Here is an 18448-nt window from a genome sequence, read left to right on the forward strand (position 1 = left end):
GTCGTTATATTTTCATAGAGCAGTTCTGTTCGATCGACGATATAACATTTATATCTTGGTCGGGTTTAGCCCTTAAGAGGCTCAGAATTTGTTCGCTTTAATCGTAGAGTTTGTGTAGTATTAATTAACTTATGTATTAACCTAAGTAAGCCTTGTTTAAAACTCTTCTATGGATTAAACATACTTGAACTTACAAATAAAATTGGTATAAAGTTATACTTAAATATAAACCAAGCATATGCAAAATGATTACAGGTTTAAAAGGTTTCGGACGTATAACGTTTCCCGCGTTTATTTGCAAGGCTACTTGATATTCGGAAAATTCAGAAACATCATAGTATAGCCGAATGGTTAGCGATCCTATCTACTAAGCTAGAGGTCCCGGGTTCGAATCCCGGTAGGTGCAAGCATTTATATGATGAATATGGATGTTTGTTTCCGAGTCATGGATGTTTAAATGTATTTATGTATATTCGTTTATATGAATTTATGTATGTTTAAGTAAGTATATTGTATTAAATATATCATTGTCTTGTAACCCATAACACAGGCTATATATGCTTAACTTGGGGCAAGATAATTTGTGTGAAAAGTGTGTCAATATTATTATTATCATTGTATTGACAGGGTTGTCAGTGATATAATCAACATTTTGCAAATTCATGGTTAATTCTCATCTATAACTTTAAACCAAGTTTATATGTAAGGCCGTCTATGTACCAATATATTCGATCACTTGACAATAAGTTGGCAATTAATGGAGTCCAGTCGTAGCTAATATCATATGCATGGTTTTAATCTTTTATTTATACACGAAAAATATTCGAAATCGTTTTGTTTTAAATGTAAATGATAGATTCTTAAGTTATATTCTCCAAAAAGTGAATTTATTACTTCTCGTTACCATACCAGGTCAATAATGAAATAAAGTTTCGATTAAGAAAAATAAGTAAGATTTTGTTTCAAACTGACATTTTACACTGACAATTTTAATTTTCTTTAAAAAGGAGGGATGATATTTTTTTGTGAGTTTACATATCTGTGGAATTTGAGATTTCTTTCAACTATCAAAATGCATTTTATTTCATTACTAAAAGAATGATACTTTTAAACGTTCTGATAATATTTAATACGTACTAAATTAATGACGGTAGTCGAAAAATCGCGTTCATTAACTCCGACACTATTTCAAGTTGCTCAAAAATGAAATATAACTAAATTTGTTCGTTCTTAAAACGATAACCTTTAGTTTAATATATCAAATTAGTTACGTTAATCAATAAATCAACGTTCTAGAGACAATGCATCTGCTATCCAACAATCTACAGACCATATTTACAACCTTTAGTCTCGCAGACATGATCAATAGTGTATATGAAAACATATACGCGAATTTCCCAATAATAAATTATGGACCTTGTCCGCTTACCTCGGGTTAACCGGCTTTTATAAACTACCCGGGTAATTTATAACTATTACCCGGGTAACGATCAAGTGATATCACTTTATAGCATATTCAACCAGTCAATATTATGAGGGGCAGCGTGCGTTGCTTTTTTTACACACTTTTACTAAAATCATTTATTTTACGTAAAATTTTATTCACTACTTTTTTAATAAAATACGAGAGCTTATTATGCAAATTACTTGACAAAGTAAGCCTTTTGTGGGGCGATGTATGTGCTTTTTTAATTTTAATCTTTTAAATTAAAAAAAAGAAGAAGCCCGTTCTTCTCAGGTTTGTCAGTTCATTTTCGAATTTGTACATTGTAGAAGATTTTGACTATGAATAAGTGATTTCATATCGTATTGAATAAAAATATTTGAATTTGAATTTGATGATAAGTCATCACCGACGTCCATCATATCTTACAATATCAGAGGAATCACAGGAGCGTAACATTAACTTAAGGACATTGGGTACTGCGAGAGACTGAATCTAAAATCTTTGAAATTTCAATGTAAGATAATTTATACGTCTAGGTAGAGCCTCTTGCTGCTAGACAACCGATAAGAAAACAGGTCAGGTTTGCGACTTTAGTGTGCGTGAAAAGATACATCTTACACTCCGTTACTTTGTGTTGGTGTGAGTGCATTGCTGAGAAATGTTATTCTCATCTTATCACTTCTGATCATCTCACCATCCTTACTCAAAATATACGGAGTGTTCATAAAAAATACACTTTTCAAGCGATACTGCAATCACTTATTACACCCTTTTTTATTAACTTCACCTGTATGTATGTTTGTTTGTAACCGACTCATTTGGGCGCGATTTTGACAATTTTCTTTCGTTTTAAAATTAAAATTTGATTTCGTTCAAACTTCGTATATTTATCAAGTATCGATGACAATACATTAATATGATAAAATTATTCCATTTTAAAATTTGCAAAATATTTTTTTGTTAATTTATATATTTTTTTCATTTATCGTCATTAAGCAATTGATATTCATTTTAAATTTGAACCAAAGCGTGTTCTTTAGTTTTTTTAAGCTATTTTTATTTTTTATGTATATTGCTTAGATCCTTTATACGTCTAAATATACTATGACAGCTGTGAAAACGGTAAAAACGAAAAAAAAAGTTAAGTTTAGAACTAACCTCTATTTTGAGTAATTCACGCACACTAACATGTGTTATACGAGTCGCGAGTGTAAGACGTAGCTTGTGGCGCACACTACACTAATATTTTTTCAAAAAAAGTCGAAATGAATTAATATGTAATATCAAGATAACAAAATGTATTGAGTGAAAGACTAATAAATAGTAAGTAAACATTATATTATACATACATATGTGTAATTAAAGAACATTAACATTAGGTGAGTCTCACAGCCAACAAACTATCTTACCTCCAATAAGTACGTGCTTAATGTAATCGCGTCCAATATCCTTTGTTCACTTTCAGACTCATTAAAAAGGCGATGCAATTTAATGAGTTGATAGTGTGCGTTACCCTCGCTCTGTTTGCAAATACTGGTGTTTTTGTTCACGGAAAACACAGCCTTATTACCGTGTGGGAAAAAGTAGATTAGTTTGTTTGATTGTTGAATCGGTATGTAGGGGTCGAAGATTAGTGGCACACGCCTACTATGGAGCGCTGAGCGGGCGATTGTGCCCTAGAGTGTAGTTACAATTAGAACGGTGCCCACAATGAAGTGACGGGTAATGTTGCCTGTGTCTTTGTGTGTTGATTGTACATGGACGATCTCGGTTTATGTGTCGTTGTTCGGAGTTTTGGAATGTTCTAGACATATCTAGAATCTTTGGAAGAATAGAATTGTAGCGCGTGGCTCACACGCGGGATCGTTGCAAAATCAAACAATCTAACCACCATCTGGATGTGTGGCGGTCCTCCACAGTGCGGTTTTCAAGGAGCTTTCTTCCTCGTACTACGAAGCTGTGGAATGAGCTTCCTTGTGCGGTGTTTCCGGGACGATACGACATGGGTACCTTCAAAAAAAGCGCGTACACCTTCCTTAAAGGCCGGCAACGCTCTTGTGATTCCTCTGGTGTTGCAAGAGAATGTGGGCGGCGGTGATCACTTAACACCAGGTGACCCGTACGCTCGTTTGTCCTCCTATTCCATAAAAAAAAATCTAATACTCTTAAATTCATTATATTCATTTTATAACTTAATACATCTTAAATTATATTGGGCCGAAGGTCGACCCTTCTTATTTTACTTGGTTCTCTATTATCTAATCTGCCTTATTCAATTATTTTCTCATCTGCCTCAAAATTTTTAAATTCGAATCATTTTCTGTTCTTTAGATAGACGACCAACCATAGAACAATGAGTTCTTATATGCGGATAAGAACTGCTTGTTACAGAATCAACGGAGTATTGCAGCGTTTTAGATATATCTAGAATCTTTTCATAAATAGAATCAACGGAGTTTTGTAATGTTCAAGACTTATCTAGACTCTTCATATAATATTATGGAGAATTAACGGATTTTCAAATGTCCTAGTCATATCTTTGTCATATCATATATTTGCATACCTATAATTATCGGAGATTTTAAACATCCCAGACATATGTAAATCTTCGCGTACGGAAAAATCTCTTATCTTATCTTTAAGGTTTTAGTAAAACCTACAGAGAAACTAAGTCAAATTTACAATTGGACGTAATACTTTTGATACATTCATGCAATAATAATGGAATTTATTACAATTCGTATTAATATTAATATTTTCAAAACTGAGGCCAAAAAGTACAAATCACATTCAATATATTGTTAAAGTTAGGTTTCTGGAGAGTGTCGGTGACATAACGTCTGAATCTTATTTATTGCCTCTCACGATCCCCACCACTTAGTATGTGTTTTAGTTTTTCGAATATATGCTTTAATTTTACTCGAAAGAAAACATTGCGATAAAACCTACCAAACTACAACGGAATTTAATAGTTGCATATAAAGTTACCCGACTCGCCCGTGACTCATCAAAAGCGCTGAAAATAATACTTATATTAATTCTTAGAATTAAGATAAAGTAGCTGATGTCGGTCGTAGAGATTTTTCGTTTCAGCTTAGTTTGTGACTTCGATGAATAAATAAAACTCAATTGGCGACGAATTATTAATGACGCAATGTGTGGAATTAATCCCACATCTTTTTTTTATTGAAATACATATTTTACGAAATGTTAACAAATAAGATACATTGTAAAAACCACAGAGGTTTGACCTCAATGCATTATCTTAGTTTACGCCTTATTTCAGTTTTTTACAAAATAAATATAATCTTAACATTAAATTCTATACCTACATACAATTATTAATATCTATACAAAGTAACAATTGGCTACAAGTACATTAATTACATACTAATACCTACAAGAAATCAACTACAGATAATATGTAACTTACCAATATTTATTTCAACACGAAGCAACCAAAAAACAGATATTTCAAACATTTCCCAGGTATCCCATGGCCATCTTATTAATTACAAATGAGATCAAAGATTACCTAGGAAATATTAAAAAAAAACATAACTATCCTGATCTTAGATGGTTGCTGATATGCTCCAGTAAAATTATTTTGCCACTTTTCAGTAATTGACATCATTTATAAGCAGAAACCATTTGAAAGTATTGAAACGTTGTGTAATTAGAACTAAATCTTAACAATTAGTTATTGAGGAAAATTAACATTGTTTTTTAACACGTATGACCATGCTAACTGCACTCCCAGCGAAACATTGGAATGGAAATGCCCGCTAGATTATGGGTACCACAACGGCGCCTATTTCTGCCTAGAAGCAGGTGTGTAAGCATTACTGTGTTTCGGTCTGAAGGGCGCCCTAGCTGGTGAAATTATTGCGCAAATGAGACTTGACATCATATATCTCAAGGTGACGAGCACAGTTGTGATACTGCTGAGAATTTTTGGGTCTTTCAAGAATCCTGAGCGGCCTTCATTGTAATGGGCAGGATGTATCAATTACCATCAGCTGAACGTTCTGCTCGTCTGGTCCCTTATTTTCATAAAAAAAAATGTAAATTTTGTGAGTAATACAATGTTAAGATTAAATTATACTGTGATATTTGACGCAGTGGAAATAATACTCGTACACAGTATACTTCTAACAAAGTTGTTTCCATCACTTAAGCTATAAAACTTACATTTTAATAATACTTTCATGTTGAAATATTTCGTTTACTGTTGAGGAGCTAGAAGGCTATGAAAGCGAGGTTTTATCGCGTTGCCATGGCAACAGGATGCGTCTCCCACGCTACCCTTACTCAATATCGGAGAAACTACTTGCTATAGAAAAGGATGTTGTATATTTTCGTGAAATCTGAGTGATTTACTATTTTTCTTACTAAAAAAACTGTGTTGAAGAGTTTGAATGTCAATGCAAATATAAAAATTCTTAAGTCTATTAGAATATCATTGATTATATAAAATGTTAATGGCGATAGTCAGCGACACAGATTATCGAAATAGAGTATTTATTTCCTGCATATTACCCCCGTTTATATAAATGTTTAAGGGCTGTTAAGTTCAGATTACACATCTAGTTTATTATACCAACCTTGGTTTGTTAATTTGCAGTAGTTCTAAATTAAAAAAAGAAATGTATTGTACAACATTGTTAAAACCAGCGGAGTTTTATATTTATCATGTCACCCATGACGTAATTAAATGTTCGAGTTCAGCTCTGTTGATTGTACGTATCCTTTATAATTGGTATAGTATTATCTCATAGCAGAGCGATGCTATCAAAGTTGGTATTCTAAAGTCTAAACGAAAAGTTCCTTAAATCTTTCTTCATTTAAAATAATTGCTACAGCTTTAACCATACGAAATAAGTTGAAATTATTGCGTCTATTTCCAACGTCCATCATTCGGTACAGGGACCAGTTAACCCTTGAATTTGGTACATGCTAAAATATTTACGCATGCTATAGGCGCACGCGGAAAAACAAAGTCGAAAAGTGGGCCTGTTATGGGCCCGTCGCATTCAGTCAAAGAACAAGTAAATATTGTACAGATAGTAATCTCTAGAATTTATTTATTTATTACCAACCTTTTAAAAAACTCTTGTACTCTTGTAGTGGTCTCCGTATTTTTTCCTATCTGTAGCAATAGTCATCCAATGTTTTCCTGCTATCTCCACTATGTCGTTTTGCTCATCTTGCCTTTAATCTTCATACACTTCCTTTTTCGTTGGCCCAGTTTTTTTGTATGGTTAGTCCATCTCTTGTCATGTCATTATTCCTTCCAATGTGTCATACCCATTCCTATTTAAACTATAACCTTGGTGCATCAGTTTATTTTGTTTCCTTTCAAATGTCCGTGTTTCTTCTTTTTTTATTCTTCTCAGCTTCAACATTGTTTTCTCCAAAACATATTAGCAAAAAAAATTTTTTTCATAGTTTTTTCAGAGGGAGTCATGTTCCACTAACACCTTAAGTTAGGCTTGGAAGTTAGCAGGAATCTATTAAAACGTTCTTGATTTACTTGCTTTAACTTTCCTTCAGTATCTCTTATTCTCTCTATTTGCCCAAAAATTTCCAAGGTTTGTTGATTTTTCTCTTGACTTCATCTTTTTGTTTGCGTCAAATCAGACCACTTTTCCTGAATTTTCTATTATTTCAAATAGAGTTTTTTTATTTCGAATTTATTTAGTTCGAAAGCTTGTAAATAACGCTTTTATTATTGGTATAATAAATTTATTTCCAAAGAATGCATCTCAGTGAAGTAGTTCTGTCTGAAACGAAAATGTTATTTTCTGCTAGCCAAAGTCAAAAAATCTAAAGTAAAGCTGTTTTACTTGAATGAGAAGAATGAAGAAGACTAGAATAGAAGACTACACTGTTCTGTATATTTATTTTTATTGCCACTAAATTAAAAAAAAATTAAAATAGATGGCCACGATGCAAATTCAGAAAAACACAAGTATCTATATAGTCGCTCATCGAGCGTGTCTAGGTAGACATATGCAGCTAGTTAGTAAGGCTAGACGACTGGAGCATACTTTAACCCAACGACCGTTATACAGCCAAGCGTCACCTATCATCCCCATTCACTGACTATAGTGCTCAGAACGTTTCAAGATCCTTTCACTTCAAGAAGTCTATAAAATATTACCTGGATAATTAATCCAATTGGAGTTTTATTCGCATATAAATAATTAGGTATGTAATAATGTCTTTAAATATATAGTTTGTCCAATCTTCCTGATACTTAATCTTTGGCGTCCGCATGGCGTGTCGGTATTGAGTGGTGGCAGGGCGTAGGGAGTCAATTCCTGCCCAGGGGACCGCCTCCCGAGGGAGCACGGAGGGGGACGAAAGGTTAAAAGGGAAAAGTTATAAGAGACCGCTTGTTGTCGGATCGCGCGTTTTTCCCGAACATTCGATAGCTGAATGCGAGTGCGGTCCGTACTTCAACATACTACAAGTATTTTGTAGGTATTATATTATGATACTAGATTATATATCTATAATAAGATTTATAGGGACGCCATTATTGGATTGAATTCAAGCAATGACGAAAGTAAATGTAACATTCGATCAAGTTTTTTTAGGTTCGATTCGAAAGTCTGCAATTATTAGGATTTTTTAAGAACTTGCTTTTTGCGTTATAATATTGATTTCTAAAATTTAATAAGTACTATTATAAATATATAGGTGAAATATGTTTGTCTATGTGGTTATATAATAATAACACATTTTAAGCATATGAATTAAAATAGCTAAAATAATCATGTGATAAAAAAACTAACGCTTTTATGTGTTTTTCGATGAAAAATAAGATGAAACTTCTAAATAAATATCACTAAGTTATGTTTTTATGATAATACTTAATACAATTTAATACATAGAAAGTAGGTAAAAATAATAAACACATCACAATTATAAAACAAAGTACTCCGTCGCGATTGTCTGTCTGTCTGTTCGCGATAAACTCAAAAACGACTGCACTGATTTTCAATTTCATTTCACCAATTGATAGCATGGGTCTCGAAAAAGGTTTAAGTATATTATTTGTTAAGTTTTTGTACACGCTTTTCTGTACATTAACGATATCTGTTGCGAGTGTCAGAAAAAAGAAGCCGTCTGGGAGCTTTCAACGAAAATGCTGTCAAAACCCTTTGAGATATAACAAAAGTTGTCCTCCTCTTCATTAAAAAAAGTGAGATAAAGCGCGTTAGCGAAATTTTAGGGCAAATAAATTTTAATATAAAAAAAAATATTTTTTTCAAAATCAAGCAATAAAATATATTCTTTATTTTCAGGTTTTTTTAAATTTGTGATACTCGAGTTTATATTAGAAAGTCACAACAATTGAATTCAAATTCAAATTCAAATTCAAATATTTTTATTCAAAATAGGATGTGACATCACTTATTGAAAATCAAAAAACTACCATCCATTCCAAAATGAATGCAGACCTGCGAAGAATGGGCGCAACAAACTCAGCGGGCTTTTTTTTCATCGTATAAATATGTTTACAAAGTAATATTGTACAATTAAACTTATTATTTAATAGCCTGAGGGCGGTCACTCCATTCCCAATCTGTGGCATCATTAAGAAAGTCATATATATATTTATATAAAAATTAAATTTATTTATATAAGTTATATATATATATATAAATAAAATATTTGTATACCTAATTATATCACAAAACCGTAATGGATACTTCAGTATTCTTGATATAAATGTCATAATTCAGCAATGCATCACCTAAATTGTTAATATTCCTTGTAGTTGTTTTAAACAACATCTTATGCAAATAAACATAGCGTTTCGTAGTGTGAGGTAGGGAGGCACTGAATGTACGCTACCCCACCGTCTCACCACGACTTAACTCTGTAGCCAGTAGATTTTTTCAAGGAGCGAGCAATTCAAGGAATCAAGTGAGAATACACAAACTGTATAGTATTACAAGAACGGGCATGAAAATATAGGGCTGTGTTTTGATGTCTTAAGTGTTCCGTACATTAAATAGAAAAAGACGAAGCAATATGTAGTATTATATAGTATAGTATCATGTCGTTGTTCGTGTCCAACTTTGAAGCAGAAAATCAATCGACTATATCAAACAGATTAAAAAAACGAAAACAAAAAAAACATGTGTGTCTCGGGATGCCCGAAATAAGTGATAATTTAAACTAATCTAAGTTGAACTATTAATATTATATCCTATATCTGCCGTGAAGCAGTAATGTGTAAGCATTTCTGTGTTTCGGTCTGAAGGGCGCAGTAGCTAGTGAAATTACTGCAGAAATGAGACTTAACATCTTATGTCTCAAGGTGACGAGCGCATTTGTTGTGCCGCTCAGAATGTTTGGATTTTTCAAGAATCCTGAGCGGGACTACATTGTATGTCTATATTGTATATATTACTGGCCAGGGCGTATCAATTTCCATCAGCTGAACGCCATGCTCGTCTCGTCCCTTTATTCATAAAAAAACCAAAACCAATAATGACTTCCTATTGACATTAAGTCATGAATAAAAAAAAAAATGTAATTTTATTTAACCTTCAAATGATTATGAAATTTATTGAATGAGTCCAGTATTTTTACAAATTCATAACAAAATCATCATAACATATTACTAAATAATACATAGATTTAGGAAATACATTCTATTTTAAAAATACTGTAATATCTAAAACGTTTCAAGCTCGTACTCCTTACATCATCGTAAATACCTTATTCTGGATTTAGTATAATATGTAAAGATAAGCCTTTACGAAGGGATATATATTATATACGACCAGGGATGAAAAGCAAGGGTAGTTTTTACGACAAATACACTTTCCCTTCTATACCGACATACTATGGGGTAGGTAAATATATTGTTGATTTATTTATGTGATTTACTTCGCATAACTATCTTTTCATTGAAGGAGGTATAATATATTATTAAATTCTATTCATATTTTGTAACGTATTTAGGACTATGTAATGACTGGTATAAAACTAAATGTATAATAAGGGCCTATGTTCAATAAATTATTTTAATTTTCCTCTGTTCCTCATTATGTGCTCTGCTAACACATTGTGCTGTTTTATATATTACTTATGACTGTATTAATAATGTGTTATGTTTTTAACATTAACTTCTAGGATTAATACACAAATAAAATATGAAATACAAAATTTTATGAACGATGCGGGATTCGAACCCACGACCTCCGGCGTTCCGTGCCGGTGCTCTAACCAACTGAGCTAACCGTTCGAGTACCGCCTCGTTATAAAATTATGTTTGCTGTGTTCAACTCTCAGGTCAACCCCAATATTTACATATTAGGAAATTGACTTGACGTTATGTTTTTAAAGTGATAACCCTCACTTCTAGGATTAATACACAAATAAAATTTGAAAAACAAAATTTTATGATTTTTTTATAATAAAATTCATTTATAATGTTATATATAAATAAACAACAAATTATTTGTTATCAAAATTTTGTTTAGCAGACAATATCTGTATTTGGAGAAATAATGAAGATTTTTCACATAATTCGTTTATGTAAAATTTAATAAATGTTTTAAAGTACTTTACGTTACTGTCCTTCAGCTGATGGTTTCTCGATCTATTACGTTGTGTTGTCGTCATCTATTTATAACATTATAAGAATTATTTCAAACATTCAATCTAAATTTGAATGTCCAATAAATAACATATATTTTTTTTGTTCATTTATATTCTCTCATCAAAGAACAGTTACACGGAGACAACCTCTTGTTGGCATATATAAAGCCTTAACTAACCAGTTAGTAATCGTGTGCTTTTTGAATATACCTCATATTAGAACGCTATTGTCTTTAAAGGTTGAAGATTATTAGATAATAATCAATAATGAGATTGATTATTACAAAAAAAATATTGATGTACGCGTTACTTTGCGGAAATCCATAATTATACAAATTTTTTGAATTTTCTTTAGTGTTAATTCCGCCAATATTTGTCTTTAAACAATTCGACAGGTGTTTCGCCTCTACACGAGGCATCCTCAGGACGTGTTGTCTCGCCAAAATCTGGCACGAGACTGTCTCGTCCAGATATTGGCGGAATTAACACTAAAGAAAACTTAAATCATTTGTATATTGATTATTACAACAAAACCTTTCTAAAAGACCAGTAAAACTAATCTATTTGGTTCAAAACAATTAGTACATTTATAACGTTAATTTACGATCGTAATAATAATGCGGTAGTGATGCATCTCTATAAAGTTCCTTTACTATCTAATTGAGAAACAGATGTAAGTTTGTGTGCAGCTCGTAAATTAGACGGAGCTTCATATAAATTAACGCCTGTCGAGACTTCTCCCTTTTGTGAAATACTCGCGTTCGACGAATTTACCCGATGCTTCCATATTATCTCGTGTATGTCTACACTTTCTAATATCTATATTGCACACACGGACTATAGGACTAATACTATAAACAAATAATGCTAATTCAATATGTTTTATAAATATTCTTTTTGAAGTTATACTTCTTACGCGTTATGAAAAAAATTATGAGAGTGAAATTTTAAGATGCGCGCGCATCACTGTAACACAAAAGTAACAGGGTGAAGTTCGTTCCTAAATTTTACTCACGTTTCCGACATTCGTTATCTTTTTTTGGTTTCTTCGTCCATTATTAGGATAGGCAAAGGATTCAAGACCGTACGGGATAGAGACCTATGTAGACAGGGTCACTAACCACTGGGTCATATGGGTCGACTATATAGATGGAGATAATACCCGTTTTTATATGTGAAGAAGGGACGTGATAAGCAATATGTTTACCTAATGGTAAGTGATATGTCCTGCCCATTACAATGCAGTGCTAATCAAAGTTAAATAATATTTTTTCATATAAGCTGGTCACTATAAATAATTCCTTAAAATGACTGAATCCACCATATTATGTTGAAAATACAAAAAACTCAACTGCCACACTTTTAATTACAATGAACGTAATAAACATAAAAAATAGTTTGAATTGTGCAGCATCTAATATCGTGTCGGATCTTGTCCAAAAATAATAGTGTTTTAATTTCAGTAAAACAAATTTAAAAAATACACAAGTATTAAGTTTCGTATATTGGATGCAACCTTTAGAGATTGAATTCATTGTTTGTGTAAGGATGCTTCGTGAACATGATGGTCGTGATTACTGTCACAATTAGTAATTGCATCCAACAAATACAATGACTTATAAACTATAACTGGTCGATCAGTCTCCGCAGAACAGGATTCTTGATTGGAACTAAAATTATGAGCGGCATTGCAATTGCGCTCGTCAATTTGAGACATTTCATTATAGCTACGGCGCCTTCATACCAACACACAAGTTTTCTTGCACATTACTGCTTCACGGCAGAAAGAAACCTGACACTAGTGAAGAACGAGCTCTACCCTAGTGTCACCCAGATTATGTATTTTCAAGAATCCTGAACGTCTTTGTGTTGCCTTGGGTTGGGGGTATCACTTACTAAGAGATGAATCATCTCGTAGCTTTTCTAAAAAATTAAAACGAGCCAGAACCATACTATTAAATTTTAGCAGTGCGCCCGTCTGTCAGTCTCTCTGTCCGCGGGCTGTATCTCATTAAACTGTATTATTTTGCCAGCTAAAATTTTAAGTGTATATTACTAATGCAGCTATAACAAATAAAGTACAAACATGTATTTAATCAATTTTCCGCCATGCAATTAAAAAAATGTTTACAATTTTTTTAAGCATAAAGTTTTACATATTGTTCAATGGTTCGGAATCCTTCGCGTACCGAATCGCCTTTTACTTATAATTCAATTTTGATTTATCTTGTTACAATATAATTTAAAACTTCCTATTAAAATATCTGTAGCAAGAAATGATAGGTGCTCTATAAAATCCGGGAATTTGGCGCTACGTAGAGTAGAGCGTAACATAAGCATATTTGTAGAGCCCGGGGCGGCACACATCTGTTCGTATTATTTATGTTAAACACCTTATGTCACAATATTGCGAGTTAGAAGTTTACACGGTTGTCAAGCAGTACCGCCGCCGAGGTATGAATGGATATTTTATTTTTGGAAACCGTGAACAGATAGCTTTAAGTGTACGTGTTTCGGTATGTAGAGAGGTTTATCGTATGATGTTTTAATATGATACCACAGATTGGGAACGGAGTGACCTCAGGCTATTAAATAATAAGTTTGATTGTACAATATTACTTTGTAAACTTATTTATTCGATGAAAAAAAAAGCCCGCTGAGTTTGTTGCGCCCATTCTTCTCAGGTCTGAGGCATTCATTTTGGAATCGGTGGTAGTTTTTTGCCTTCAATAAGTGATGTCACATCCTATTTTGAATAAAAATATTTGAATTTGAATGCCAGTGGCACGCTATGATCGACGTTATGAATAATTTCGTGTGTAATTTTGTTTTAGTAAACTAACAAATGTCATATCTATACTATGGAAATAATTATTGAGGTAGTTGCTTACTTACAAAATAATATATAAAATAAATTTCGTTTATCCTTTTCTTTAATCCTGTACTTCGTTTCCCCGTTTTTATGGCTGAATGCGTATACAGTGCCAAAGAAAGAAAAAAAGTACTGAAGAGAAAACTTCTTTTGGATGATTTATGTTTTGTTGAGCTCATTGTTTTGTGGGTTTTGAAGGATCCTGAACCTCGGCAGCTTTAAGTGTGAAATTCGTCTACATTGCAATTTTCAGTAACTTTCTTCTTTGTGCGTCCAAACTATAGACTGAACTGTCACTGCATGAATAAACCTTGTAATTGTACGGCCTTAAAAGCCGGTACCCTTCCTTGACTCTTCAGGTGTTGCTTGTAGAGTATGGGTAGTCGTACATAAGTCAGTCAAAGTCATCAGTCATGGTTTCCATAATTAACACACAATAGCTTTATTGTGGTATATGTTCTACAGAAGCCACAGTAGGAAGAAATCAAAACATGTTTGGCCTGAGTCCGATTTCTTTCAAATAGATTACAGACATTAAAAAACAATAGCATTATTATAAATATATTTTACAGCCATTGTAAAATGCTCTATTTGATTGAAAAGAGTGGCCGTTGAGTTACTTGTATGTTCTTCTCACGAGCTCTTAGTCTTCCGAATGGTAGTTTTAGTAATTTAAAATTAATATTTATAGTGACGATTCAAAAGCGCTTAGTTTAAGAAGCTTATTAATTAAAATTTTGTTTGACTTTGATTTTAATATAAAAGGCATAAACCAAGATGCATAGTTAGCATAGAGCTGTTTGCATCACATAACGAATTAGATGACAAAAAATAACACGCCATTAAATAATTTACGTATAAAATCTAAATTCAATCAAGCGGTTGAGTAAATAAATTTTAAACAACAGTTATTGGACGTCAGCCGATATGCACGTGGTTCAGAAAATTGTTTGATTTCGTTCAAAGCTAATAGCTTCGGTCGTAAAAAGTTCATCGGCAGTAAAAGCAAAAAATGTGTTGGCTTCGCGGTGAAATGTAACAAAAACGGTGCGAGATGAAGAGCGGAAGGTACCAATTTGTGAACTTAAGAAACAAATTAATACAATTCCTAATGTGAATCTGTACGATATTAGTGAAGTGGAAACGTGTGACAATCATTTTTTGTTTACCTTTAAGAGATTACGTTTTTCTAATAATTTTAAGCTCTAAGAATATGGCTGGAGTAAAATACTCATAAAACTTCTTCGGCATAGAAAAACAAAAATGACTCTAAAGTTAGCTTATATAAAAATTCTCGTGTCCCAGTGTTTGTTACCAAACTCCTGCGAAACGGCTAAACCTATATGTTTAAAAATTTGTGTGTAAGTCGGGTAGGTCTGAGAATCGGCCAACATCAAGTTTTCATACCTCTAAATGATAAGGATTATTATTTTTTTTTTATTCAACATTAAAAAATATATACAACTCCAAATTTTCACCCTTCTGCGATTAACAACTATTTTTATATCGCGATTTTAATATTATTCTATTCTATCCATAGATACGCAATAGAGTTGCAAGATGGCAATCGAATATAATGATTATTGTAGTACGATAAATTTTATGAACGATATATTTGGTAGGTCTGAGAATCGGCCGTCATAATTTTTTTTTATACCCCAAAAATTTTTATTATTGATTTTTTTTATTGGTCAGCTAGTATATATGTAATTATATGAAAAATATGCCAATATAGCCGCAGCATTAGAAGTTATAAGTGGAAAATGAAACTCTTAATTAACTATGATTGAATAAAGATATCACTTCACTCTATACTATAGATATTTATATCATTAATCAAAATGGATGCAATTTATATAATTTTCCAAGAGTATCTGAATATCTAGTCTTGTCATTAGAATTTAATAAATGCTAAAACTTCTCATTTGTTTCAGGTTTTTCCTCAAGTTCTTCCTCAAATGTAATCAGAATTGTCTAAAAAATGCTGGTAATCCACGCGATATGAGAAGATTTCAAGTAAGTCATATTTTGAAGTATTTTTGTAATTCTGTAAATTTATTATAGTGTATTTATATATTTTCCCAGAAGACGCAATGTATACTTGAAAATGATACTTACTAAGTCAGACAAGGAAATTTTACTTTGTTTCTTATGTCTATCTCTATAGAGCATTTATTTGGCACAAGTTACAAGCTGTGATTGTAGTTCTAATTTTAATAATATATTCTCTTTGTTATACTCTTATGCATTGACGTCTTCTTTATTGGTATTGTTTAATAATACTTATTTTAAAGTTGTTTTACACCAATAAAAAAAAAATCTGGGTTTACATATTCTAGAACGTTCTAGGAAAATTTAAAATTTAATCTTAGAGACGAGAATGTTAATTCATTACTACTCTTTTAGCCACAAGGCTTAGTAATTTACAAAATGTATTTGTAAAAGTGAGCATATTTTTTTTACTAAAAGCATCAACTAAGTACACATAGGTAGGTATTATAAATAAATAAAATTATTGGTGTAAAGTAATGTACTGTTATCAGCTAAGGTTATCAGAATAGTATTTTTTCAAACAAAATATTACAATCATTAAGGTAACATATTATTTTTTAAATGTAAAAAGCAATTGTTTCTAAACATATCATCCACTTTTAATTAATGGAAATTATAACGAGTTTATAATATTATGTAATCTTAGTATAAAATAATCTGAATAAAATTTGTTTGCATATATCTTGTACCATAGTGTATATCGCCCTTATCTGAAGAAAGGGTTACATTCACGACTCTTGAATATTTGAAGCGCCGCCAATTCATGCGAGGGATGAAATTAAATTTATTTCCGGCAATTCTTCTATTCATTCATGTTTCCCTAATTTAAAAAATCATCGAAAAAATATATTTTTATTTTTTACCCTTTAACGTTAAAACAGGCGTAGGTTAATTCACCGGCTGGAGGTTTTCATAAAAATTTATTCATTTTAATAACACAATAATAATAATTAAAGTTTCTTGCCACTTATTCTCATTAAAACTTAACTTTTCCGAAGCGCTAGTGATTGTTAAAATCTATAACTTTATCATATATTGTCACTTTTAATAGATTACATTTTACATAAAACAGCTGTATGTTATGAAGTTGCCTTAAGGATATTTTGTTTATTCAAATATTTCCTCGAAAAACGGATAGAATGAACTTTCCTCGTCTGTTCCAAAGTTTCCCCGACGCAATATAGAGTAATTAGTGTCAACCCTAACTCGCGGTAAAGGTGCATTCACTCTACTTATGAGTACAAATTTGCTTCTACAGTTGGCTAAGACATATTTGTCTTGTGTCCTTTACGAAACTTTAGGCAAATATAGAACTTAATGTAACTAGCATATAGTTCTCATTTCATTATACTTTGTGTGCGGTGCGTAGTTATGTCTATATTTGGGCTTTCTGTGTGTCATTGAATAATTCAGTGGTCGTTCCCCACCGTTTCAAGGGTAAGAATATATTGCCTTTACATAGCATAGATGTCTAATAATAGTTGGAAATAGAGTCGAATTGGAATGCATTCCTCAATTATATTTCTAGTGTTCTAAATAATTATTATTTTCTATAATAGTATGATATCACATCACATAGGTACTCAATAGCCTGTAAAACTTTTCATAAAGAAAACTGCTATCCTATTTATACCATAAAAATCATATAAATTTAACAACTCAATCTTGTGTTCCAAATTTAAAAAAAAATATACTCCGGTGACAATCCTAATTAATGGATAATGTAAATGCGAAAAGGAAAATTTGCACTCACGTTGTCAGAGGTAGAGAAAAGGATATTTTAAACTTTATCCCAAAATTTATAAGATTTCAAAATACGAATTTAATGCAGTCAAAACTACCGGCTGTAACTAGTTTTAAATAACTTCTATGTTAATAAAACCAAGTTCAAGATCGCAAGGAGTAAAAATAGCACCACAAACATATATAGAGGTACTCACACATAAACACGGAAAGGGAGAGTCCCTTGGGAGGTGGGGCCAATGTCTCGACTTAAGGAAATGGACGACTGCGTAGGTATTCCAAGCTGCGTGCTAGGAAGTGCATCCATACATGGTCTTCCTTCCACGGGTGGTCTTCGGAGATGGATTTCTAGGTCGTTCGTGCATTGAATAATTGAACAATATTTTAATAATTATCTCTTAGATAATTAATACGTCCGGATAGAGTCTCTTGCTGTTAGACAACCGAAAAATTTTTTATACGTCAATGAACTACCACAAAATTAATTAAAAAAATCTTTGTCATTCTTTTGCCGGTTAGAAATAATATGGAAAACATATTTATTTTGGATCAGTATAATGCTGTATTTATATTTTAAAGACAAAAATTATTAATTTGGGTTGAACAATATTTTTCTTGAGTTTTAGTTATACATTTTACCAGTTCATGAAAAGATTATTATTATCAAAGAATATCTACGTAACATAAGTATAAAAGATACTAATTACTGT

The 18448-nt window shown here is 32.0% G+C and overlaps 1 protein-coding gene across 1 annotated transcript in view; it reads left to right on the top strand.

Annotated features, from left to right (window-relative positions):
• The window catches only part of LOC126975206 (transcription factor collier), a 77427-nt gene that overhangs the window by 48888 nt on the left and 10091 nt on the right, over positions 1-18448 (top strand). The window contains exon 8 of the mRNA XM_050822989.1: positions 15878-15959. Coding sequence (XP_050678946.1) covers positions 15878-15959 — 82 coding nt within the window. The remainder of the gene's footprint in view (positions 1-15877; positions 15960-18448) is intronic.

The sequence above is a fragment of the Leptidea sinapis genome, chromosome 35, assembly GCF_905404315.1.
Source record: "Leptidea sinapis chromosome 35, ilLepSina1.1, whole genome shotgun sequence".
In the NCBI taxonomy this organism is placed as follows: domain Eukaryota; kingdom Metazoa; phylum Arthropoda; class Insecta; order Lepidoptera; family Pieridae; genus Leptidea; species Leptidea sinapis.